Genomic DNA, 21,841 nt, shown 5'->3' with positions numbered 1-21,841 from the left:
CCAGTAAACAGGCAGCGGTCTACCAAATGGTGGATTAGGCCCAACAATGGTGCTACCAAACACCATCAAAGCCCACAAAAACTATTCGCAATTGTGGGAATATAAGTTAACTGAGATTTGAGCATAAGCCCAAGATTTCTACCGATCGCGCCGTAAGTATATGTTTTTTTTCTCTAAACTTCAATATCTCATTTCTTTAATTTGTTAAAAGATTTTCAACCATACAATTTTTAGTGGATGACAAAAGGTAGCTGTGCAAAAGTATATGAAGTCATTGTATCAGGGATCAAGACAAATATTATGTTTTGAGAGATGTGGATATATGTCTAATACTTATTTAAAGATGTAATTATTTTCAATCAAATAGGCTAATGCAAGTTTCACTTATTTTTATCACTGGGCTGACAAATTCATTCTCTACTTGTTTGGCATCCCCCGGATGCTCCTGGGTGAAACTGAGCTTTTGTACTCTGCTTAGGGCAGGGTCAAAGTTTTGAGGCAGAGTTTCTTGTTCTATTTTAGAGCAATAAAATGTTCCCAGAAAATAGAGAAAAATCGATGATAATTGAATCCATAATACATTGAAAAAAAACAGAACTCAAGAGAGAAGGCCAAAATCCCCTTTTTGGTCTTGCCAACATAAATAATTAACTCAAACTCTGAAACCTCTGCTGTTTCTTTTTCCTCTAGCCCTTTCAAACTTTCTTCCCTTAGCTCGCACATAAGGCTTAGTGTGGCTATGTGGAACACCAGGAGCCGGACCAAAGTGCTTCACAGCTTCACGAGCTTTAGGAGAACCTCTAAGGAGTACCTGTATTACAGAATCATGGTTTAGCTGATATTCCAGAGTTGATATAAAGATCAAATACATTTCAAAGTTACAAATAGGGATGAATCTATAAAGAACACAAGACCTGCCTTTCCCTGCAAGAAAACTCTAGATATCTATGCTACAATCTAGGATTTGTTTCATCATTGTCATTGAAATTTTCTTTTGCTACTAGGTTTTCATCTCAAAAATAATGTCTCTTTCTATAACAGAGATTCTTTTCATTTTGATGTTAAAGATACAATGGAACGATATTTCTAGAAAGTAGTTTGTGTAGAACTACTGTTAATGACATTTCTTTCCATTTCAAAGGCAAAATATGTGATGTCAAAAGCCATCATTCCATAATGCATGCAGAACTCACTATAGCTTTTAAACATTTATAAGTTTTTGTTTCAATTAGGCATGCAAAACTAGTTTAAAAAGAAAACAACAAGATAGTAACATCAACATTTTCATTCATCAGTTTCTCAACTTAATGAAAAAAACCACATGAGTTAACTTGCTACACTACAGCTTTCAAACATTTATAAATTTTTCTTTCAATTAGGCATACAAAATTAGTTGAAAAAGAAGACAACAAGATAGTAACATCAAAGTTTTGATTCAACAGTTTCACAACTTAATGAAAAACAGGACATGAGTTGACATGCTACACTGTTTTCAACATGTTGCATTGGTATGTCATCAATTCATAAGAGTCAAAAGAGGAGAATAAATTACCGTATTTTGCCCAAGAGGAGCTCTGAGAGCGAGCTGGTCAAAGGTCAAGCATTCTCCTCCAGCCTTCTCAATCCTAGCTCTGGCTCTTTCTGTAAACCTCAGGGCTGCAACCTTGATGGCAGGGATGTCATGCACCCGAATATCATCTGTCACAGGTCCTACAAGAACAGCAATCTTGTCTTCCTGCCATTGACAAAGGTATGAAAAAAATAATTAGCATTTGTGATATAACTAGCAAGGACAACAAATGTGATTGAAATCGTTAATATGATCACACTACGAGTACTAAATATACATGAGTAGTACCAGTGCGTCCATCATCCAACAGAATACATCTTATACAAATAGAATAATACAACCAAGTGCCAACATATAAATTAATTGAATTTCAAATATTAACACAATTTCCCAGTATTGGGCAACGATCATTTTGAACTTATAATGTGCATAACGTTTCATCGGAATAATACAAACATAATTAACTCATTAGGTAAGATTAAGCAGCCAATCGACAATAGTATAAATATTTGGCAATGCCGTGATACATGTTTCACTACAGCATAAAAATACAAATTTTCCATTGATTGCCAAAGATTCTTTGTTTCCTAATTGTTGTACTAATTGACACCAACACAAATAATAAAATACTTCAACAAAACTAAAACGCTAATCTGTGACATGAACATAGTAAAAAGGCGACTACCTTGGTCTTCATGAGCTGTGCGAGCCGAGAGAGCGAGAGCGGAGCTTTGTTGACCCTGCTCATGATCAAACGCTTCAAAATCACCGCATTGAAACGGCTGGCGGTCCTCCTCACAAGAAACCGGTACAACTATCACATCCAAAATTCACCAATCAGATCCATCACACCATAAAACATCTGGTGAGAAGAAGAGAGAGAAACCTTGACGAGAAGTTTAAGGTAAATGTCATTGGATTTAGGCGCGGTGCGCTTGGTCTTCTTGTTCTTGCCTCCGGCTTCCAAATCAATACCCTAGACATAACACAATCAAACAGTTAGCGAAAACTGGTAAGGCGGAATCACGGAATGAAGCTCAAAACGGAGATCGACGGCGCACCATGGCTGGAACTAGTTCTGCAACACCGGCTGGAAATGAGGAGGCCAAAAACTAGGGTTTGAAGAAGCAACTGTCCAGTATTTATTTGGGATTGAATATGGGTCATAATTTAATCGAATAGGCCCATTTGTTGATAAATTTTGAAGACGGCCCACAGTAATTTGATTTTGAGTCCAAGTATTTATCATAAATGTCACCCAATCTTTTATATCTAAATTAACTTAACAATTTATGGATCCAATAACAATTTATTGAAGGAAAGAAATCTGACGTGACATAGCAATTTCTAATATCATCATAGCAAATTTGTGAAAATAGTTCATCATCTGTATACTTAGTAAATGTCAATTTTTTATTTTGTTTTGTTCTGTGAATGGTACTTTTCTTATGGGAGTATAAATTTCGATGGTCGGATTATCTCATCGTGACTTGGTAGACCTTATTTTTAAATTTTGATGCGATGGTTTCTCTTCGTTGAGCTTTATTTGCAAGATAAGTAGGACTCCTACTTTTCAATAATGCTATGCGGCCACAATGTGACTAGCCAAACAGTGGCAGTTTTATAAATAGTTGAAACAAATAATATTATGAAATAATAGTGTTAGATAGTGCTCAAGTATTTTTACATAATCACCCTTATCCTTCCAATTTTGAAGAGAGAATACACATTTAATTTCAAATTAAAATTAAAAATCAGTCTCTCTCTATACTAATTACAACTCCATTTCCCAAACATAATTATTATCGGATCCATAAACACAATGACCAATTTAACCCTCAACTAATGAAGTATGTAAGTTTATTACATATATCAAATTTTTTCTCTTAGGTCATCTTTTTATTTAGAAAGGTTTCACTATAGTCAAATAATTTTTATATTATTATAATTAATAATTTTTCACTTTTTATTTAATTTTTTCTTACTTTAATCTTTATTTGATTTATTTTTCTATTTTTTTACTTTATTATCTATCCTTAACACATTAAACATCCATTTCTTAAGCTTTGTGCCAAAAAAGAAGTGTCTCAGGCTCTCAGCTATGAAGAAACAGAGCGAGTAACATTTACCGTAACACTCCAAAGTAGATCTAGTCTAACTGTATAATTATAGTTATATTATAAACTAATTGTGATTCTAAAAAATAATATTAAGAATAAATAGTAAATAAATAAGTATACTAAATCATATGAGTAATATAAATTTCTAACATCATTTAGTGTTATGATTATCAAAATTATGGACTGTTATATAGCATCACGAGTTCATATTAACAACGACTATAGTTTGATATCGTGTAGTATTATGTAATTACTTAGTAGGGGAGTGTTATATTGCTAAATCAATACTTAATTGTTAACTACAACTAAATAATAGCCATTAGATATTCAAATTAAGGGCCTAGATCATCAACTTCGAAATGTCAATACGATGAAAAAAAAACGTCAATAAGGGTATTAAGGTCAATTTACAACAAATTAGTTGTAACTAACTTTTGAAAAATATCTCATAACTTTAAAACGCATATATCTTTCTCGATTAAAATTATTTTTTCGCACATATATCAAATTAAAGATAATTTCATAAGGATTCTAACGAGATCTCACTTGCATTTGTTCCGACGTCAAAATTTGAAAAAAAAATCAAAAATTTTTAATTTTTTCGTACAACACAAATGTCAACATATTATATAAAATATGTCAATATAATACATGTAGAATGTCAATATAAACAATGTGATAACATTCTCAAAGTATAGTGTTGACATTCTCAAAGCATTGTGTTGATATTTTCAAAACACTATACTGACATTTTCATTCAAAACTCTAATTTGGTAGTTTTTTTTTATCTTTTTCGATTTAATTAACAAAAACGAAAATTACACGTGGAAAATTGTAGACCAGAAGTTTTATAAAATCATATGGTCTTAAATTAGTTGTAGTTAACAATTAAATTATGAGTTAACAATTGATCACTCCGGTTACTTAGTATATTTAATTATAAATTTATAATACTACGCCCTTCATCACTTCTCTATATTTTCATTCTTTCTTAATTTATTCTCTCTAGTTTACTCACAAACAACACTACATAAAATCTCATGTCAAATTATAATGCTATATTTTTAGAGAGGGACGACGGAGGGAGTAGTTTGTTATACACATTAATACTATCAAGTACTCATCCGCCTCACCGAAAATGACCCATACTTCTTACGGATTCTTATTAATCAATATTATATTATGGCGTAGTATCTTAATTAATAGTAGTACTATGTATTTGTATTAATGTTGTATACAGTTATTATTATGGATTCAAAATATTATGAATTATAAATGTTGCATATACTATACCATATATGCGGTTATAATAATTAATACTATGAATTATCATAGTTTTAAATATTGAAATGTTATGAATTTTTATAATATGATAATCTAATAGTTGTAATTATTAGTGTAGTGCGAGAACTTGTTAGATTAGGCCATTAGTGGGAGAAAATTGAAGATTCAATCAATTAATTGGAGAAGTGGTTGATCTAAGCTTAGAATTTATTTTAAACTGAAAAATCAATTAGAAATAAAATTGATTGATTCAAATTGATTAGTTGGAGTATAAGGCTGAAAGGTAAATTGAGAATGCATATTTCTCATTTACCTTCTAAAAAAGGTAATTATACCTTCTTACTCCTAGAGGAAGGATAAATGGAGAGGTAAATGAACATAACTACGATATTTACCTCTTCTACATAAAAATTCATGCTACAAGGAAAGAGGTATTTGAGGAGGTATTATACATTCTTTCATTTTGAGGAGGTATATTTACTTACCTCTTCTTAGTAGAAAGGGTAAAAAAATTAGTTATTTTTGTTTGCCTTTTCAATTTACCATCTTTCCTTGGAGTCCATTACTTTTTAAGAAGGTATAATAACCTTTTTGAGAAGGTAAATGAGAAATATATCTTCTCAATATATCTTTTTTTTTTCTCTCTCTCTCTCTCTCTCACTTTGTCTATTGTGCATTAAAAATTCGTGTCCAACTTAAAGTGCGTACTCTTGTGAAACGGAGGGTGTATCATTTCCAATAATTATATGTATACTTAGCACACAAATTAATAATTATCGTATAGTATTCTATAAAATTATTTTATATTTTTAAAAGTTTGTAAAATGATAAAATAATTTAAATAATGAAATGTGATACAGTAATTGTTATTGTTACTATTATTATTAATATTTCAAATTATCATCAATTCAAATGTTAAAATTTGTATTTTACTTTATATCACTAAATTTATATTAATTTATCATATACTCCCTCCGTCCCAGAAAGATTGTCCCAGTTCATTTTTTACACTCGTTTTATAAAAATAATAATAAATAGGTAAAGTTGAAAGAGAGTAAAATAAGAGAAAGAATAATGTAGGTAAGACTACTCTCTACATTATTCTCTCTTTTATTTTACTTTCTCTCTACTTTAACTATTTATTATTATTTTTGCAAAATGGGTTCAAAAAATAAACTGGGACAATCTTTCTGGGACGGAGAGAGTACTATTAGTACTCCTATCGTTTAATTATTAGTGCAAAACGTGACACACACTTTAGACACGTACAATAAAAAGAATTTAAATATTTAATTATAATATTATATTATATTACATTTACTTAATATTGTTAATTTTTATTATAAATAAAAATATGAGTAAATAAGAGTGATAAAAAAGGGATCGAAAGTTGAGGAAAATAATGATGGAATAATTAAGGCGAAGGGTAGAATAGTCTTGAGAATTTGGATACTTTCCAAATGCATTAAATTTAACTAAAAATCTAATCATGATTAGTCATAATATGGCCATTTAACGTAATTTTTTTTATAATGTCAACAAGTTGTGACAGGCAGGAGTAAGAAGGGGCTAAGAGCATCCGCAATGGTGCTTAGGTCAGCTATAAACCAACCATTCTCTCCTCTGCCACGTCAGCAACACTAAAAAAACCACCCGCCACGTCAGATTTAGGTCAGCCATAGGCCAGCCGCAATAAAAACAATTCAAAATATACTACATTTACGGAATTAAAATTCCGATTAAAATACGGAATTAAATTTAGACACGTATACAGGAAAATTCATTAATTGCATTTAAAAAAGTTACATAGATAAAAAAAAAGTACATGCATAATAAAGAAAAAAACTATCGTCGTGCAGTCCTCCGTGCCCACAACTCTTCAATTATATCCTTTTGGAGTTGAATATGAGCATCCACTTGGCGCATGTTGGCAAATTCCTTGAGTCGGCCGGCTTCATCGAGAGGTACCCCCTGTCGTACACTAGGGGTGGCCGTTCCGTGGCTTGGACCGGCTTATTAAAAACAACAAATCTAATCACAAACCCTATCATAAAAAGATGGATTATACATCTAATCTCCCAACTAATATTGTATTACTATATTTTTAATCCATTCAACTGAGTGCTACGCTTATTTTTCAACACAATCACCGTTTGAGTGTACGAATCAACTAAACTATTTTTGTTAAAATTAGGCAATTTCAATTTTATAGCACTAAGCTTGAACTAGCTTGCAAACTTATAAAATAATTTTACTATTAAACCAAAAAGTAGGGACTAGGGACTATTGTTTTTTGAAAAAAATAATTTATAATTTGTTGGAATCGTTATCTCCGATGTGAATGTGCATTAAGAATCTTTTAATAAGATGACGTACTAAGGCTATGCAGTTGTGTGGTTAGTAGAAATAAATAGGGAGGCGATGGAAGCGCCAAACTCAGAATCTTTTTTCGACACAAGTCAATTACTACTATTTTTCTACTCATCGCCGGAGCAACGACAATGCTTGCTAAAACGCTGGTGGAGGTCGGATCCGACGCCGTCGCCGTCGTCTCGATCAACAATCCACCTCTCAATTTGCTATCCTTCGACGGTATCTCTAACTCTTTTGGACCTTTTATCACTCTTTGTTTCCTAAATTGATTGATTCTATCACTTTTTATGCCTGTGATTTTACACTTTAAGTAGATGAGCTGCTCATAACCAGCTTTTCCCGTTTAATTCGAGAATTAATTCGATTTTTTATGACTAATGATTATTTTTCTTGTAATCTCTCTTCATTCTCTATCCGTGTTCCATAACAATTAACATGTTTGTTGTTTCACAGTGATGGTTAGCATTAAAGAGAGTATTGAAGGAGTTCTGTCGAGAGATGATGTCAAAGCGATTGTTATTACTGGTAAAATTGCAGATTGTTGTTACGTCCAAATAGAATTGGTTTTTCTTTTCCTTTTTTGTTAATATAATGCCATAATTAACTGAAACAGGTACAAACAGAAAGTTTTCAGGTGGATTTAATGTGACAGTTTTTGGTGGTAAACAAGAAAAGAGTAGTAAGATTGACTCTGTTTGTGCATTTCCTGTTAAAAACTTCGTTATTCTTGCAATGGCTTCTAATATGTACAGCTGTAACAGCAAAAGAGGAGATTGGATTTCTGTCGATCAATTTTATCACCGACACTCTGGAAGGTAGTCTTTTTTACCAGATTTTGCTTTACCGGGTGGAAGGTCTGTTGGCTATTCTTTTTAACCCATTCTTCTTCCACTGTAGCTGCAAAGAAACCTATCGTTGCTGCTATTGATGGCCTTGCTCTTGGCGGTGCAATGGAGATCGTTCTTGTATGTAGCAACATGATATGCTTTCATAGCTTTTTCATGGTTCTATTTGATTATGAGAAGTTGTTAAATCCAATTTGATTACATAGTTTTCTTTGGTTTTTTCTTAGTTGTTTAGTCTTTGATGTGCTTTTCCCAAAATTGGTGGCAATTTGCATATTGTTTAAATGTATATAACTCTGTAGCAGGGTGCGGTGAACAGTTTCAAAACCAATTAAAGAGCATTGATTGATGCATCTAGTGATCCATTTAAAAGTTGATTATGGAGCTAAGAGTACTTTTCCTTTTTCAGGCATGTCATGCCCGCATATCAACTTCTTCTGCAATATTAGGCCTTACTGAACTTCAGTATGGGGTCGTCCCAGGACTTGGAGGTACTGCAGGTTTTAATGGTTCATGTTTTTGTTTGATTCCTTGCCCTATGCCTCATTTGGGAACAAAGTTCCTCTCCTATAGTCATGTTGGAACTGTGAAATACTAGGATTTCTCTGACTTTGTCATGACACGGTATTCAACCATTCATGCCATGGAGATAAATTGTGAAATGATATAACCATTTTTCTTCTCACGAGTATGCCACTTTGTTCATGATAATGTGTGATTTTGAAAATGTGATTTCATACTAGGAACTCAAAGGCTTCCACGGCTTGTGGGCCTTCCAAAGGCTTTGGAAATGATGTTGGTATGGATTTTTTTTCCCTTCTCAAATTCAGTTGGTGCTCGTCCCCTCCCGAATTTCAGTTGGTGCTCTGCAAATGGTTGAAATTCTTTGTATGTATCAGATGTCAAAGCGAGTAGATGGGAAGGAGGCACAGATTTTGTCCCTTGTGGATGCCATTGCTCCAGCCGATAAACTTCTTGAAGTAGCTCGCCGCTGGGCTTTGGACATAGTGGAGCATACTAAACCATGGGTGATTAGTCTTTATAAAACTGACAAATTAGGAACCCTGGAAGAAGCAAGAGCAATTCTTAACTCTGCCAGGATGGAAGTCCATAGACAAAATCCAAATGTACAGCACCCGTTAGTGTGCATCAATTTGATCGAACAGGGCATTGTTTCGGATCCCCGTGATGCACTATGGACGGTAATATACTCCTTACGTTTTTCTGGTTGTTTTGCACTACTTACTAGCCAGTTTATGATGCTTTGACTTCTACTTCCAGGAAACAATGGCTCTCCATGAACTTCGGCAATCTAGTACATGCAAGAGCCTAGTCCACTTTTTCTTTGCTCAGCGCCAAACCACAAAGGTTATGCAGGAAGTATTCCCTATGTTGATTTAAATAATTGTGTTAGTAAGTAAGTTCTAGTATAATGACATCACAAAAACCTATCTGGTTGAGAAATCTGGTCCTGTCATAGTAGAAGTCTGTCAAATTGATGCCCCCCTGTAAGATGCCTGAACCAAAAAATGGTTAGGATTAGAGTACTTTGAATATGTAGATATTAATATTTTTGTTAATGCTAGATATGAACTTTTTAGTTATCAATGTGGCAGAAATATATACATCATAAATAGATCATAGCCATTAAATGTCCATCTCTGCATTGTTTTGCTTTCGATGTGCTTAAGGATCCTCTAATTCTATCATCCCTCTTGCTTCCCTGCTTACTTAATGCTTACTGGTTTCAGATTTCTGAGGTGAAGTTGCTGCCAAAAAATATAGACAAGGTTGCTGTTATTGGTGGTGGATTGATGAGCTCTGAGATTGTAGCATTACTTCTTCTAAAGAATTGCCAAGTCATCTTGAAAGAGCAGAACAGGGAGCATCTGTTGGAAGAAATGAACAAAATCAGAAGTAAGTTTCACTGTTTATAAAGTGTAAAAAGCCCAATATTTAGAAGCTATTCTTTTGTGGCAGACAATTTGTACACCCACTTCAAATATGGAAAGACAACTCAACAGGGGCTTGAAAAGGCTTTAACTCTATTGAAAGGCGTTCTTGATTATGACAGCTTTGAAGATATTGATTTGGTGATAGAGGTAAACCATATTTCCTAAATAATTTTTTTACCTGCATTACCTCCAAGTTCCTGTTGTAATACTTGCTACATCTCTATGCAAGAGCTGCATGAAATAAGAGAAGCTTATGTCCTGGAACTAAAGAAACTTTCAGTTCACATTTAGATTTGTATCTACAAACAGCTGATTGGAAAAAGTGAATTACCTGTATTTTTAATAGGAAATCACATGAAATGCTGCATATGTAACCTTTAAATATACTTCACAAGTTACTATAAAAAATTGGATCTCCTTTTCAGCCCGGGCAACTTGTCTTTCAGTTTCAGTAATTACTACCTCATGCATTATCTACTCTATTACTCATTTACTTTAAGAGCAATGTTGATAATTAAAGTCTAGTATTCTAAATCAAATAGTACTAATTTGTAAACGATGTCTGAATTGTACAATGGAGAAAAACCTTGAAAAGAATAAAAATGATATAGTCAGACTTTGGTAGGCCATGGTTGACAGTGTGCAATTGGACTAGTAAATTTGTCTTGAAAGAGACCATCCTAATCCCTTTCGTGATTGATCTCCTTTTCTATCTGTCTCTTAAATTGTTGCAAATGATAAAATTCTAGCAAAGTTGTGATATTGACAATAGTGGCTAAATATGTGAAATTGGAAATAAAACTTCCCTGATTCCTTGCATTTCCTAAACTTCTGGCAGGCTGAGTGCGAGACTTTATCAATCAAACAAGATATTTTTACTGATCTTGAGAAGCACTGTCCCCCGAATTGTATTTTTGCTAGTAGTAGCTCAACATTCAGTTTGGGATTAATCGGTGAAAGGACCAAATGCCAAGATCGGATTGTTGGGATTAACTTTTTCTGGTACTGTATAATGTTAGTGATTTGCTTTGACTGCCTGAGTTCTTTTCTAAACCTTTCTCACAATTTGGATGTAGCCTCTCCCCTGTCATGCCGCTAATGGAAATAGTTCGTACTGAGAGGGTGTCATCTCAAGCAATGGCTGATGTATTAGGTTTTGCAAGAAAATTTAGGACAACTCCAATTGTTGTCAGTGATTGCAATGGTCAAGGAGTCAACAGCATGGTTGTTACATATTTGCACGCATCAATGTTGCTTGCTGAATTAGGTGTGGATGTTTACCAGATTGATCGAGCTCTAAAAAGCTTTGGGATGGACTTGGGTCCCTTTAGGTATGCTGGAATACTCTATGTTGGGTTTGTACTACTGCCACTTACTTGTGTTTTAGTTAATAAGTCGTGAACAAAATCATCTCCAAAAACTTAGTGAAAGAGAGCAGAAGCAAATACTCATATAACTTCTTTTTTCATGTAAGAAACAGCATATTGACCTAACAAGTCTGAGCTATGCTAATCTAAGTATGGAAGTTAACTGAACAGAAGAATTTGCTGTCAATGCACAACTTTTACTTTATGAGATAAATTCTACACCTAGTTGTAATTCTGAATATGCACTATTCTGCTTATTTATATGTCCACACAAAATTTTTACATGTTTGTGTTGCTTCTGAATTTAAAACGCAGAATGATTGACATGGTTGGACTCAAAGTTTTTATGGAGATTAGCAGGATACTTATTGAGCGTTTCCCAGATAGGTTCTACAAATCTAAACTGATTCCAGTTCTGCAGAATGCTAACCGTGAAGGTAACTCAGCCTTTTCTGTATTTCGTGGCAACTTATAGTGGAGTTTTATGAAAGTTTAGATTTCCAATGGAACAACTAATTTATTTTCTCGTTTATGTCAGGTGAAAGTACTTTTAAGGGTTTCTACAAATATGATGACTGCGGCAAGGCTATCCCAGATCCGGAGTTAAGGAAGTACACAATAAAAGCCACAACTGTAAGGAATCTAACTGATAACTCTGATGTCCCTCTCTCTCTCTCGTGAAAATTGATGCAAGTGCACGTGCACGTGCATATTCATATGCAGTTGTATTCATAAATCCACATAGATCATGTATGTATATTTCCGTTGACAGGAACAACTGACAAAACTGTCCAATACTGAGATAGCTGAGATGATCCTTTTTCCTGCTTATAATGAAGCATGCCGTGTAATCTCAGAGGGAGTTGTGATGAGGCCATCCGATCTTGATGTAGCCTCTGTAGTGGCAATGGGCTTCCCCTCATATAGGTATGCATCTGGATTCTTCTTTCTATTTGTTTCCTTTAATAAGAATATACTAACTCTATGCATTGTCTGAACCAGGGGAGGCATCCATTACTGGGCCAACAACTTTGACTCCGGATATGTATATTCAAAATTGAAGAATTGGTCGGAGGCATATGGAGGCTTTTTCGAGGCATGTGACTACATAATAGAGCAAGCTGGGAAGAGCACACCTGTGGTGAGTAATACAAAACTTCAAACTGAACAATATCTAGAGGTTAGTTTTGGGTAAACACTGCTTTTATATAACTAGAAGAGCGTTGCATGTGTAATCTCTCAGTTAACATGATTATGATACTACTGAAAAAAGAGACAAAAGCGAAAAGGATTCTTGAAATTGCTCATTCGACCAACTTCCTTGTTTTGCAGGCCAAGCAGATAAAGTCCCAGTTGTAAAATGCGAATATTGCGTCATTGATTGCTTCCCTATGGAAAAGAGACGTAGTAAAGTTAAAAATCATGCTACAACTGTTAAATTCCGATAACTTTCTTATTGAAATTCCAATTTGATCTTCGTTTTATTATGAGTTGTACTTAAACTCAATTTCACATCAAATCTTTCATTTTATCGAATAAATAATCTTTGTTGAATGAGGAAAAAGGAAAATCTGCGCACATTCATGCAACATCTGCTTAATCACATAGTATCATTCAAAATACATGACCATAAAACAAGCCATTTCCCCTCCAAGGTAGTTGGACAATACTTGCCTATTTATCTCAAGCCAAATAGGAGTAGTTACTAACAAAACATGCTTTTATCATCTCATACACATGCAAACCAACAATCTCATTTTACACACGCAACACTGAAAATTAAAAACAAACTACTAGTACGTACTCCTAGTATTATTTGGAATTAGTAGATCTCATTTGCTCTGACGATGCCTCCCGCCTCGTTCCTTGTCGTCATCATCCTCATCCTCATTGCCTCTCCTGGGGCCGCCCCCGTGTCGGAGACCGTGTACGACATCCTGCGGTACTACGGTTTCCCGCCGGGTCTGGTCCCGCGGGGTGTGGCGACGAGGTTCAGGCTGAACTCTGACACGGGGCAGTTCGCGCTGTACCTGAACAAGACGTGCAGTTTCAAGGCGTACGGATACGACGTCCGATTCCAAACCCAAGTGAGGGGCGTGATAAGGGATGAGGAAATCGAGGGTCTTCGCGGCGTGCAGGTGAGGATGATGAACTTCTGGTCGAATTTGGTGGAGGTGGAGGTGATTGAAGACGGAGAAGAAGTCGAATTCTCCAACGGCTTCGCGGATGTTGATATGCCGGTTTACAATTTCTTCAACATACCCATGTGCGGCTGTGGCTTTGACTGTCGTCTCCCTTCCTTCGCCACAACTTAGTTACTTACTTCTTTTATTTAATTTGCTGCCTCAATAAATATGTTGCTACTATGTGTTACTCCTCATGTTTATTTTTGTCTTTACCATTTCATTTTGGTGTGAGAAATAAAATTATAATGTTACCTGTTTTGATTGATGACATCTTTGGTTTATTGAGTCCCCTCCTAATAAAAAATGTTGAGAGTGAGAATTTACAATCCACTTTTAGATTGAATTGTTTTGAGCGAACTGATATATATGTAGCTTGATTAGTTGTTAGTACAACACTATTTCAATCAAAAGAGTAACTAATGTAACATTTACTTTAGTACTCCTACTAGCTTGCAAGTGAAACACATTTATAAAACCTTTTTTTATTTGATTCTTTTAATTAACACTAAAGTTCGTCCATATAAAATAGATAAATTATAAATGACACGAGTTTTAATGTGCAGTTGATAAAGTAAGAGAGTGAGAGGTAATATGTGTTGTAAGTAGTGTTAGTGTACTGTGAGGTCTATATTTAGGCTGATCCGTTGATTAAGTATTTATTTAAAAATTTTCATATTAAGAATTGGTCTAATTCTGGTGGTCATCCATGTCACACCTCAACCCTTATGACGTATATACTTACTATAAATAAATTCAATATTTAAAATAAATAATCCACACGTATTATATAATTTCAAAAACTATTATTTATCAGGTACATATATCAAAATATTCTAAACCATAGTGGGACCCTCTCACCACTCTATATAGTACACATTTATCTACATGCAAAACTGATGAGGAAGAGAAGGTGACAAAATGCTTCAACCGCCGACCCTGATAACATGTGCAATTCCTACGGCTCATCTCAACCAAATACTTCACTCATATCTTATTCCTGAAAAATTATAGTGGTTTATATGAGCCACAACCCAGTGCATATAAATTTTCACCTTTAATTTCACATTCCAAAAATCAAACATATTCTTTAACCAATATATATAACAATAACCAACAAATTAATAATGATTCCATATACATATGCATATGCCACTCTGTTCAGTTTATTATTTTGTGACTGGTCAAGCCTGGCCGGGATTTCCATTGTATACAACCTGCAGGTCCCTTTTAATTATTTGACCTTTCCACGAAGACCCTCTTTGATTTGACCTTTCTACGAAGACTCCTCTTTGCATTTTGACCTTTCCACGAAGCCCCTCTTTGCATTTTGACCTTTCCACGAATGCCCCTCTTTGAATTTGACCTTTCCACGAAGGTCCCTCTTTGCATACTTTCTTTGACCCGTAGGTCCATTATCATTGTATATGACCCGTAGGTCTTTTGCCATTGTATATCAGATCCAGAGCAAGACAGTCACATATTCTCTTTAATCTCATGACTCGAATGATTCCATTATAATACATCAAACATATCCATTGCACTAATTACATATCCAAATATTCCATAATTAACTCCAATACTATAGATAAATTATATCTATTGCACAAATCACATATCCACATTATATTAGGCTATCAATATCAAATAACACACAACCATTTCAGGCTCACATCATATAATTCAAACATTCACTTCAATTTAACACATAGCAATCAATCACATGAAATATGTAAAATTAAAAGTGTGATTTATACACACATGATTATAATAGTTAAACTTATTGAGCTCCTGATTTCAAACTCTCGATTTATAACTCTCGATCCTATTTGCCCAAAATATTTCGTTACTTTCTTTTTTCTTCCGCTGACCTCTTCTAACCTCTCCTAATATCTCTTTTTCTAAAATTATTTTTGTGTATAAAGATGTATAGTTGTATATATATATTCACGTTGCACTAGCCGACTTAAACAAACAAATTGGAATGTTATTACTCCAAGTGGCAGTCCTAAGTACTCAAGGTGCTACGTGTCATCTACAACATATCTAATTGTGGAGTGAAGATAAGTTTACAAAATTCATTCAATAGTAAAAATACAATATATAAATAGAGTTAGTAATTAGGAGATTAGTCATACTTAATTTTGTTCCTATATATAAGAACGTATATATGTTTATATTAATACACAAAGTACTTCCATAATACCATGCACTCATCCACGTTAGTACATATGCACACACATTTAAATAATTATGGCATATATACACTAATTTAGTTATATAGTATGTACACTTTCATATTTAAAATTCTCGTAAATCAAAATTATCTATATATTCGACTATACCGAGTTTATCATAAAAATAAATATATTCTCTATAAAACACTTAATATCTCTATAGTAAAAATGACAATTTAATATGCAATGACAATATAATATGATAATATGCAAAATAATGCATGTTTCGGGTTAGGGATGTCACAACCCAAATATGATAAAATTGGTCATTTGTTGTGGAAGGAGGTATATTAATTTTCTAATTAATGTGTCTAAATAAGTGTGCAAGTGCGCTCGCGCCAAGATTTACTCTTGATTTAAAGGGTTATTGATCCCTAATATCACAATAATTTTAACTATTTTGATTTTTTTCACAAACTTCAAACTTAGGGTGTCTCTGGTGGTGCTCCTCCCACAAGGACCTCCACTAGCCATTCTCACAAAAACTGTCTGCCACGTCAGCACTAGCCCTTTCCATTCCACTGCCACATCACTAGCCCTTCCCACTGCACTTGGACTTTCCACTAGGACTTCCACTAGCCCTTCCCACAATTAAATTAATTCACAATTAAAATTAAAAGTCACGGAATTTAAATTCGACACGAATATGAATGGGAAATACGAATATTTAATTAAAAAAAACATACATCATTCGAAGAAAAAAAATTACATAGTAGATGGAAAAAAGAACAACCACATCAACGTCCACCCCTCCGCGTCCAAACCTCTTCGATGATATCCTCCTGAAGTTGGGGGAGCCCTATTTATAGAGTTCTTTTTTAAAAAAAAAATTAAAAAAAAATTAAAAATTGCGGACGTCCGACCTTCGCCACAGTGGCGGACGTCCGGTCGGACGTCGATGCGAGGGGCGAGGCCATCCGACGGGCACTCGGGACGGGCGTGGGCGCCCTTCCCACCCACTACGGCGGACGTCCGGTCGGACGTTGGCGACGTCCTACCGGGACGTCCGCCATTGGAGACACCCTTAGTAAATAATATTACGAACTTTGATCAATGTGTCAATTTTCACTTGTTAGCTTAGAGTATCACAATAAGGGTGTTGATCGGCGCCCATTGTGGCCGATCATCAGCGTCCTCCACCGGCCGCCCATCTGTCGCACCGAAACTCGATCGGCGCCCATTGTGGTGCGCGACCGCCGAACTCGGCATCGATTTTTAAAAACAATTTCACTCTATGTATATACCCCCTCAACCTTATTTTTTACTCCACTCCTCTCCATTCTCTCTAAAATATTTCTTTCTCTTTAGCAATGAATCTCGATGGAAGTCCCTCAAACTAATACATCAACAATGCCTATGTCAGCACTGGTAGACCCTTCACCTCGCACCCATCACAAAATTACTACCACCGAAGGAGGATCCTATTCCCCACCGAAGGGAAGTGCTCTTACATACCAATAACCCTTATTTGAAAAAGAGATGAAATAAGGTGGTTCTCAGAATACGAGTAGTATCTCTTCAAATTATGTGTGTTCTCGACAATATGAACCCCTGTAACAAGATAAAACAAAAAGTACTTCCTTCTTCCACCATTATAAGAACATTTGACCGGGCATGGGTTTTAAGAAATGTGATAGACAATGAGTAGAAAATTGTTAGTGGAAGATGAATCATACTTTTTTATATTAATTTTATAATAAAATGTAAGTGTAAAAGTTAGTGGAACGTGAAGTCCATTATAAAAAATGGTAAAAAGTAAATGGAAATATGGAATTTGTATTAGTGGATGAATGAAGATGATAAAATAGAACGTTTATGAACGGAGGGAGTATATGAACCACTAAGGAAGTTTAGTGGTATCGAATTCACGAATTTAGATAAACCAATTATATTTTCATCGTTGATTATCATAACTAGGGACAAAATGGATAACGGGTAATGAGTAATTCTCATTTCGACCCGATACCCGGCGGGTATTGGGTACCCGCTATCCGACGATAATGGAAAACGGGCAGGATCGGGTAGTATATTTTAGAGTTTGGCGGGTATACCCGTTAGTCCCGATATTATTAGTATTAGTGATATATATTTTTTTAATATACTTTAGATTCCATCCGTCCCCAAAGAATATGAACTTTGGGTTCGGCATGAGTTTTAATAATTAAGGTGAAAAGTGAGAGAGAGAGAGAGTAGTGGAAATAATGTTAGTGGAGAGTAGGGTCCACATTATTATAATGGTATAAATGTTAATGTTAATGGTATAAGTTATAAATAAAATGATGTGTGGGGGTAGTATGTTTTAATTTTTCAAAATTAAAAAGTTCATGCTCTTTAGAGATGGACGAAAAAAAAATAGACTTCATACTCTTCAAGGACGGAGGGAGTAGAATCTTAGTGTTCTAAGAGATCTTTTGAAATACTTTTATATTCTAATAAATATTCAGTTGAAAACTCATCGGAACTAGCTATAGAGTTTATCCTCACTTTTATTCTTAATCTATTGTAGGAAGAATATTAAAATAATAAATTTGATTAAAATCGGGTACGGATATCTGCGGGTAAACCGTTTCGCCACTACTGGAAGTTCATAACAAAAAGTCTCAGATCAAGTTTTGATATAATCAAAATAATTGAACCAACATTTATTATAAATACTTTTTTTCCATTAGGAATTTCATGAAATGACATCTATAAAAGATATCGATCCTTTTGAAAAGTTAAATATAGATGACATATGTCATTGCCTAAGCTTTATTATTAATTTAACCTTATTATTCAAACATAGTCCACCGCCAAATGATAAATCTATCCCAATATTTCATTAGTGTATGACAGGGATCTTGATATAGATATTTATTTTATTTCATCTAATTTCTTCCATAAATCTAGAATATGTTTTATATTATTTTTATTTTTTATTTTATAAATTGTTAGGATTATATTTGATTTAGTTTGTTATGATTTGATTTAGTTTTCTATCAGAGATTCTTTCATACTATACATATTATAAATATATATATGCGAAGTATTTCATTATGATTAAATAGAATGAGGATAAATGTGAAATGCCTCCATAGCACCGGATTTTCTTTCTTGTTACATCTTTTTGCCGGTTCTCTTTAAATAATCTCTCTGATATGTATTAATTTATTATCAATATCTTATTAAATTGGTGTTTTCATTAGGCTCTCATATTCCAACTAATTTATATTTCAACCAACATGCCTGTCTGTCAAGCTACCCCTCCTACTGGTCGATTTTCTGGTATTAACTTCGTAAGATGGATCTTGAATATTCAAGCATATTTTAACTATCACGACCTCTGATGTCGAACGACTATTCTTTGTGTGGAGATTTTTTTGACCATCCAGCATCCGTATGGCTCCACGAGTATCGAAACTCGAATCGTGATAGTCAAAATCGGCATCAGAAAACTCGTGAATAAAACTGAGCAACAAGAGGGGAGTTTGACAACACATCACATATGGTGGTTAAAAAGCAAATCAATTGAGGATGAGAACCTAATAAAAACACTAATTTGATAGAATATTAATTATGAATTAAAACCTAATGCAGAAATTACTTGAGAAAAGATAGAAGGATAAATAGCCTAATTCTGAGAGAGTTGGAGAGATAGGCGATTTCTCCGAAAGGGAGAATAAGTAGGAAATAATGAGATCAATAATTTAATTCTTCATTGTTCTTATTATTATTATTAATAATAATAATAATAATAATAATAGTAGGCTCTACACATATTTATAATACTATTATATTATAACTAAATAACTAAATTTAAAATATATTAATGAGATCAATAATTTAATTCTTCATTATTAATAATAATAATAATAAAAATAAAAATAAAAATAAAAATTCTGCACATATTTATAATACTATTATATTATAACTAAATAATAAAATATAAAATATACTAAATAATTCTACAGAGAGATTATCCTCGGAAGTCTAGGTCCCTAAATGTTACTCATTCGTCCCACAATAATTATCACTCTTGGTGATGACACAAGTTTTAAGAAATTTAAAGAAAAATTGATTAGAAAAGTTAGTGGAATGTGAGACCTATTTTTTAATATTGATTTTATAAACTTAGTTGGAACGGAGAGAGTACGATTTTCCAAAGTGTGCTTACGAGATTTAACATCTTATTTTTTTTTATTTCACTATTTCTCATTTACATTATAATTACAGATTTGAAGAAATGTAATGTCAAATTGAATAATTAGTTAATTTTCGTATGTAGAAACGTTGATCTCGAACTTCATTGATATGAGTATTATATTTATCGGACGCGAAAATGAAGGTTGCAACTACTAGTCAAAATATTATGGAGTAGTAAGGCAGGCACCTAACAAAATTCAACATCATATTCATATCCATCAAATTCCCAAATTTTACCTCCATTCAATTTCCTCTCCCCCAAACCGCCGCCGCAATCAATGTCTACCACCGCCGCACGTCTCCTCTTAATCCTCTCTCTCCTCTCGGCCACCGCCGCGGCCGATCCGCCCTCTGTCTACGACCTGCTCCAGTCCTACGGATTCCCCGCCGGCCTCCTGCCCCAGGGCGTCACGAGCTACGAGCTCGACACCGCCACCGGCAAATTCTCGGTGCTTATAGGCGGCAGCTGCAGCTACTCAGTCAACGGTTATGATCTCAACTACAAGAGCACCATTACTGGCACCATCGCGAAGAATAAGATCACCGATTTGAACGGGATCCAGGTGAAAATTCTGTTTTTCTGGATCAACATAATCGAGGTGACCAGCAACGGCGATGAATTGCAGCTGTCCGTCGGAATCGCGTCGGCTAGTTTCCCCGTGGATAATTTCTTCGAGTGCCCGCAGTGTGGCTGTGGATTTGACTGTGGATTTGGCTTGCTGAGGAGGATTCTGCCGATCGTGCAGTATGATTAGCGGCGGCGATTTCGGAGCTCCGACGATCAGCAGCTCATTTGTTTTTTGGTGAGCAATTGATGCATTTAGCTACTTATGATGTTAACTTCCACTTTTGAATTCCAAAGAATTAAACAGACGCTTTAGGATTCCCGATTTGTCTCTTATGAAATGCCCCAATGCAACTGATCTTACTGTTTGTTTTGGTTTGCGTTTTTCATGTTTTCTTTTTCTAAAGTTTTGTGTTGGATAAATGTGTTTGATATTTAGCACAATCATCAAAGTGTTCTGCAATTGAATAGTTAGAGTCTTTAGGCATTATTTAGGATAATCTGTTGAATAGCAGATAAGGTTAAGAATATGAGGGTGTTAGCTTTTAGGATTTATATTTATACGTTTGACTTTGAGAATTACTCCCTATGTTTGTGGATAGAAACAGCAAGTCCAGACTTATGAGAACAAGATAATCCATGAATTAAATTTTACTACTGAAAAGGATAATCCATGAATTAAAATTTAAAAAGGATAATCCATGAATTGAAGATACTAGGAGTACTATTTTTAGAATATATAAAAAATAATTCTACAAGATGACAAAATCTAGTTCAGTGTGGGGTTTTCGAAGTGTTTGGAACTTATATGTATTGCTATTATTTATTGTAGATGTATCATAATTGCATAAATAAGTTGGGACTTGGATTAAGATTTCCAAGAAATGTCTAGATGTTGAATATTTCTTCCTTTTTAAGGGAAAATACAATTAGATGGAGTAGTATTATTGGATTTCGAGGTAAGTCATGCCACACGCACTCTCCTGATATCTGTCACCTTATATTTTTACTGGTGTGAAATATTATCAATGTAAGAGCATCCACTATGCGGCTATGGATAAAACAAAGGGTTGCCCACCAAAAAGTGTCCACCTATAGTGGATGCTCTAACAGCAACTATTGAGAATTATTTATGAATCAACACGTAATACTACAGTTTG

The 21,841-nt window shown here is 34.3% G+C and overlaps 4 protein-coding genes across 5 annotated transcripts; 3 read left to right on the top strand and 1 right to left on the bottom strand.

Moving 5' to 3' along the window:
• Nucleotides 1-532: 532 nt before the first annotated feature.
• On the bottom strand, nt 533-2,780 carry LOC125207669 (60S ribosomal protein L18-2-like). Its single transcript, XM_048107106.1, has 5 exons — nt 2,632-2,780; nt 2,457-2,546; nt 2,256-2,384; nt 1,553-1,735; nt 533-811 (listed from the first exon to the last, which is right to left on the bottom strand). The coding sequence occupies exons 1-5, from the start codon at nt 2,632-2,634 to the stop codon at nt 653-655; spliced, it is 564 nt and encodes a 187-aa protein (XP_047963063.1). The 5' UTR covers nt 2,635-2,780; the 3' UTR covers nt 533-652.
• Nucleotides 2,781-7,393: 4,613 nt separating this feature from the next.
• On the top strand, nt 7,394-12,998 carry LOC125208198 (glyoxysomal fatty acid beta-oxidation multifunctional protein MFP-a-like). Of its 2 annotated transcripts, none has more exons than XM_048107781.1 (18): nt 7,394-7,566; nt 7,801-7,872; nt 7,961-8,026; nt 8,109-8,162; nt 8,245-8,312; nt 8,602-8,683; nt 8,936-8,991; nt 9,092-9,394; nt 9,474-9,560; nt 9,944-10,109; nt 10,173-10,294; nt 10,986-11,149; nt 11,224-11,478; nt 11,830-11,951; nt 12,053-12,147; nt 12,287-12,441; nt 12,517-12,694; nt 12,847-12,998. In XM_048107781.1, the coding sequence occupies exons 1-18, from the start codon at nt 7,476-7,478 to the stop codon at nt 12,871-12,873; spliced, it is 2,163 nt and encodes a 720-aa protein (XP_047963738.1). In that variant the 5' UTR covers nt 7,394-7,475; the 3' UTR covers nt 12,874-12,998. The 2 variants fall into 2 exon arrangements, with proteins under 2 accessions (XP_047963738.1, XP_047963739.1); XM_048107782.1 differs by having other exon boundaries at nt 7,396-7,566; nt 12,517-12,655.
• Nucleotides 12,999-13,361: 363 nt separating this feature from the next.
• On the top strand, nt 13,362-13,829 carry LOC125206329. The gene has a single exon (XM_048105598.1). It carries the CDS (start codon nt 13,362-13,364, stop codon nt 13,827-13,829), a length of 468 nt encoding a protein of 155 aa, XP_047961555.1.
• A 6,429-nt stretch (nt 13,830-20,258) lies between these two features.
• Nucleotides 20,259-21,049, top strand: LOC125203527 (uncharacterized protein At5g01610-like). The gene has a single exon (XM_048101893.1). It carries the CDS (start codon nt 20,395-20,397, stop codon nt 20,869-20,871), a length of 477 nt encoding a protein of 158 aa, XP_047957850.1. The 5' UTR covers nt 20,259-20,394; the 3' UTR covers nt 20,872-21,049.
• The last annotated feature ends 792 nt before the right edge of the window (nt 21,050-21,841 follow it).

The sequence above is a fragment of the Salvia hispanica genome, chromosome 2, assembly GCF_023119035.1.
Source record: "Salvia hispanica cultivar TCC Black 2014 chromosome 2, UniMelb_Shisp_WGS_1.0, whole genome shotgun sequence".
Taxonomy (NCBI): domain Eukaryota; kingdom Viridiplantae; phylum Streptophyta; class Magnoliopsida; order Lamiales; family Lamiaceae; genus Salvia; species Salvia hispanica.
This window is presented reverse-complemented; position numbering and strand designations above follow the sequence as displayed.

Coding starts and splice junctions, on each gene's coding strand:
- LOC125206329 (XM_048105598.1), top strand. CDS start 13,362: ATGCCTCCCGCCTCGTTCCTTGTCGTCATCATCCTCATCCTCATTGCC.
- LOC125203527 (XM_048101893.1), top strand. CDS start 20,395: ATGTCTACCACCGCCGCACGTCTCCTCTTAATCCTCTCTCTCCTCTCG.
- LOC125207669 (XM_048107106.1), bottom strand. Junction 1,736..2,255: donor CACAGCTCATGAAGACCAAG/GTAGTCGCCTTT, acceptor TGTCAATGGCAG/GAAGACAAGATTGCTGTTCT. Junction 812..1,552: donor CTCCTCTTGGGCAAAATACG/GTAATTTATTCT, acceptor TCTGTAATACAG/GTACTCCTTAGAGGTTCTCC.
- LOC125208198 (XM_048107781.1), top strand. CDS start 7,476: ATGCTTGCTAAAACGCTGGTGGAGGTCGGATCCGACGCCGTCGCCGTC. Junction 8,684..8,935: donor GGTCGTCCCAGGACTTGGAG/GTACTGCAGGTT, acceptor ATTTCATACTAG/GAACTCAAAGGCTTCCACGG. Junction 9,395..9,473: donor CCCGTGATGCACTATGGACG/GTAATATACTCC, acceptor TTCTACTTCCAG/GAAACAATGGCTCTCCATGA.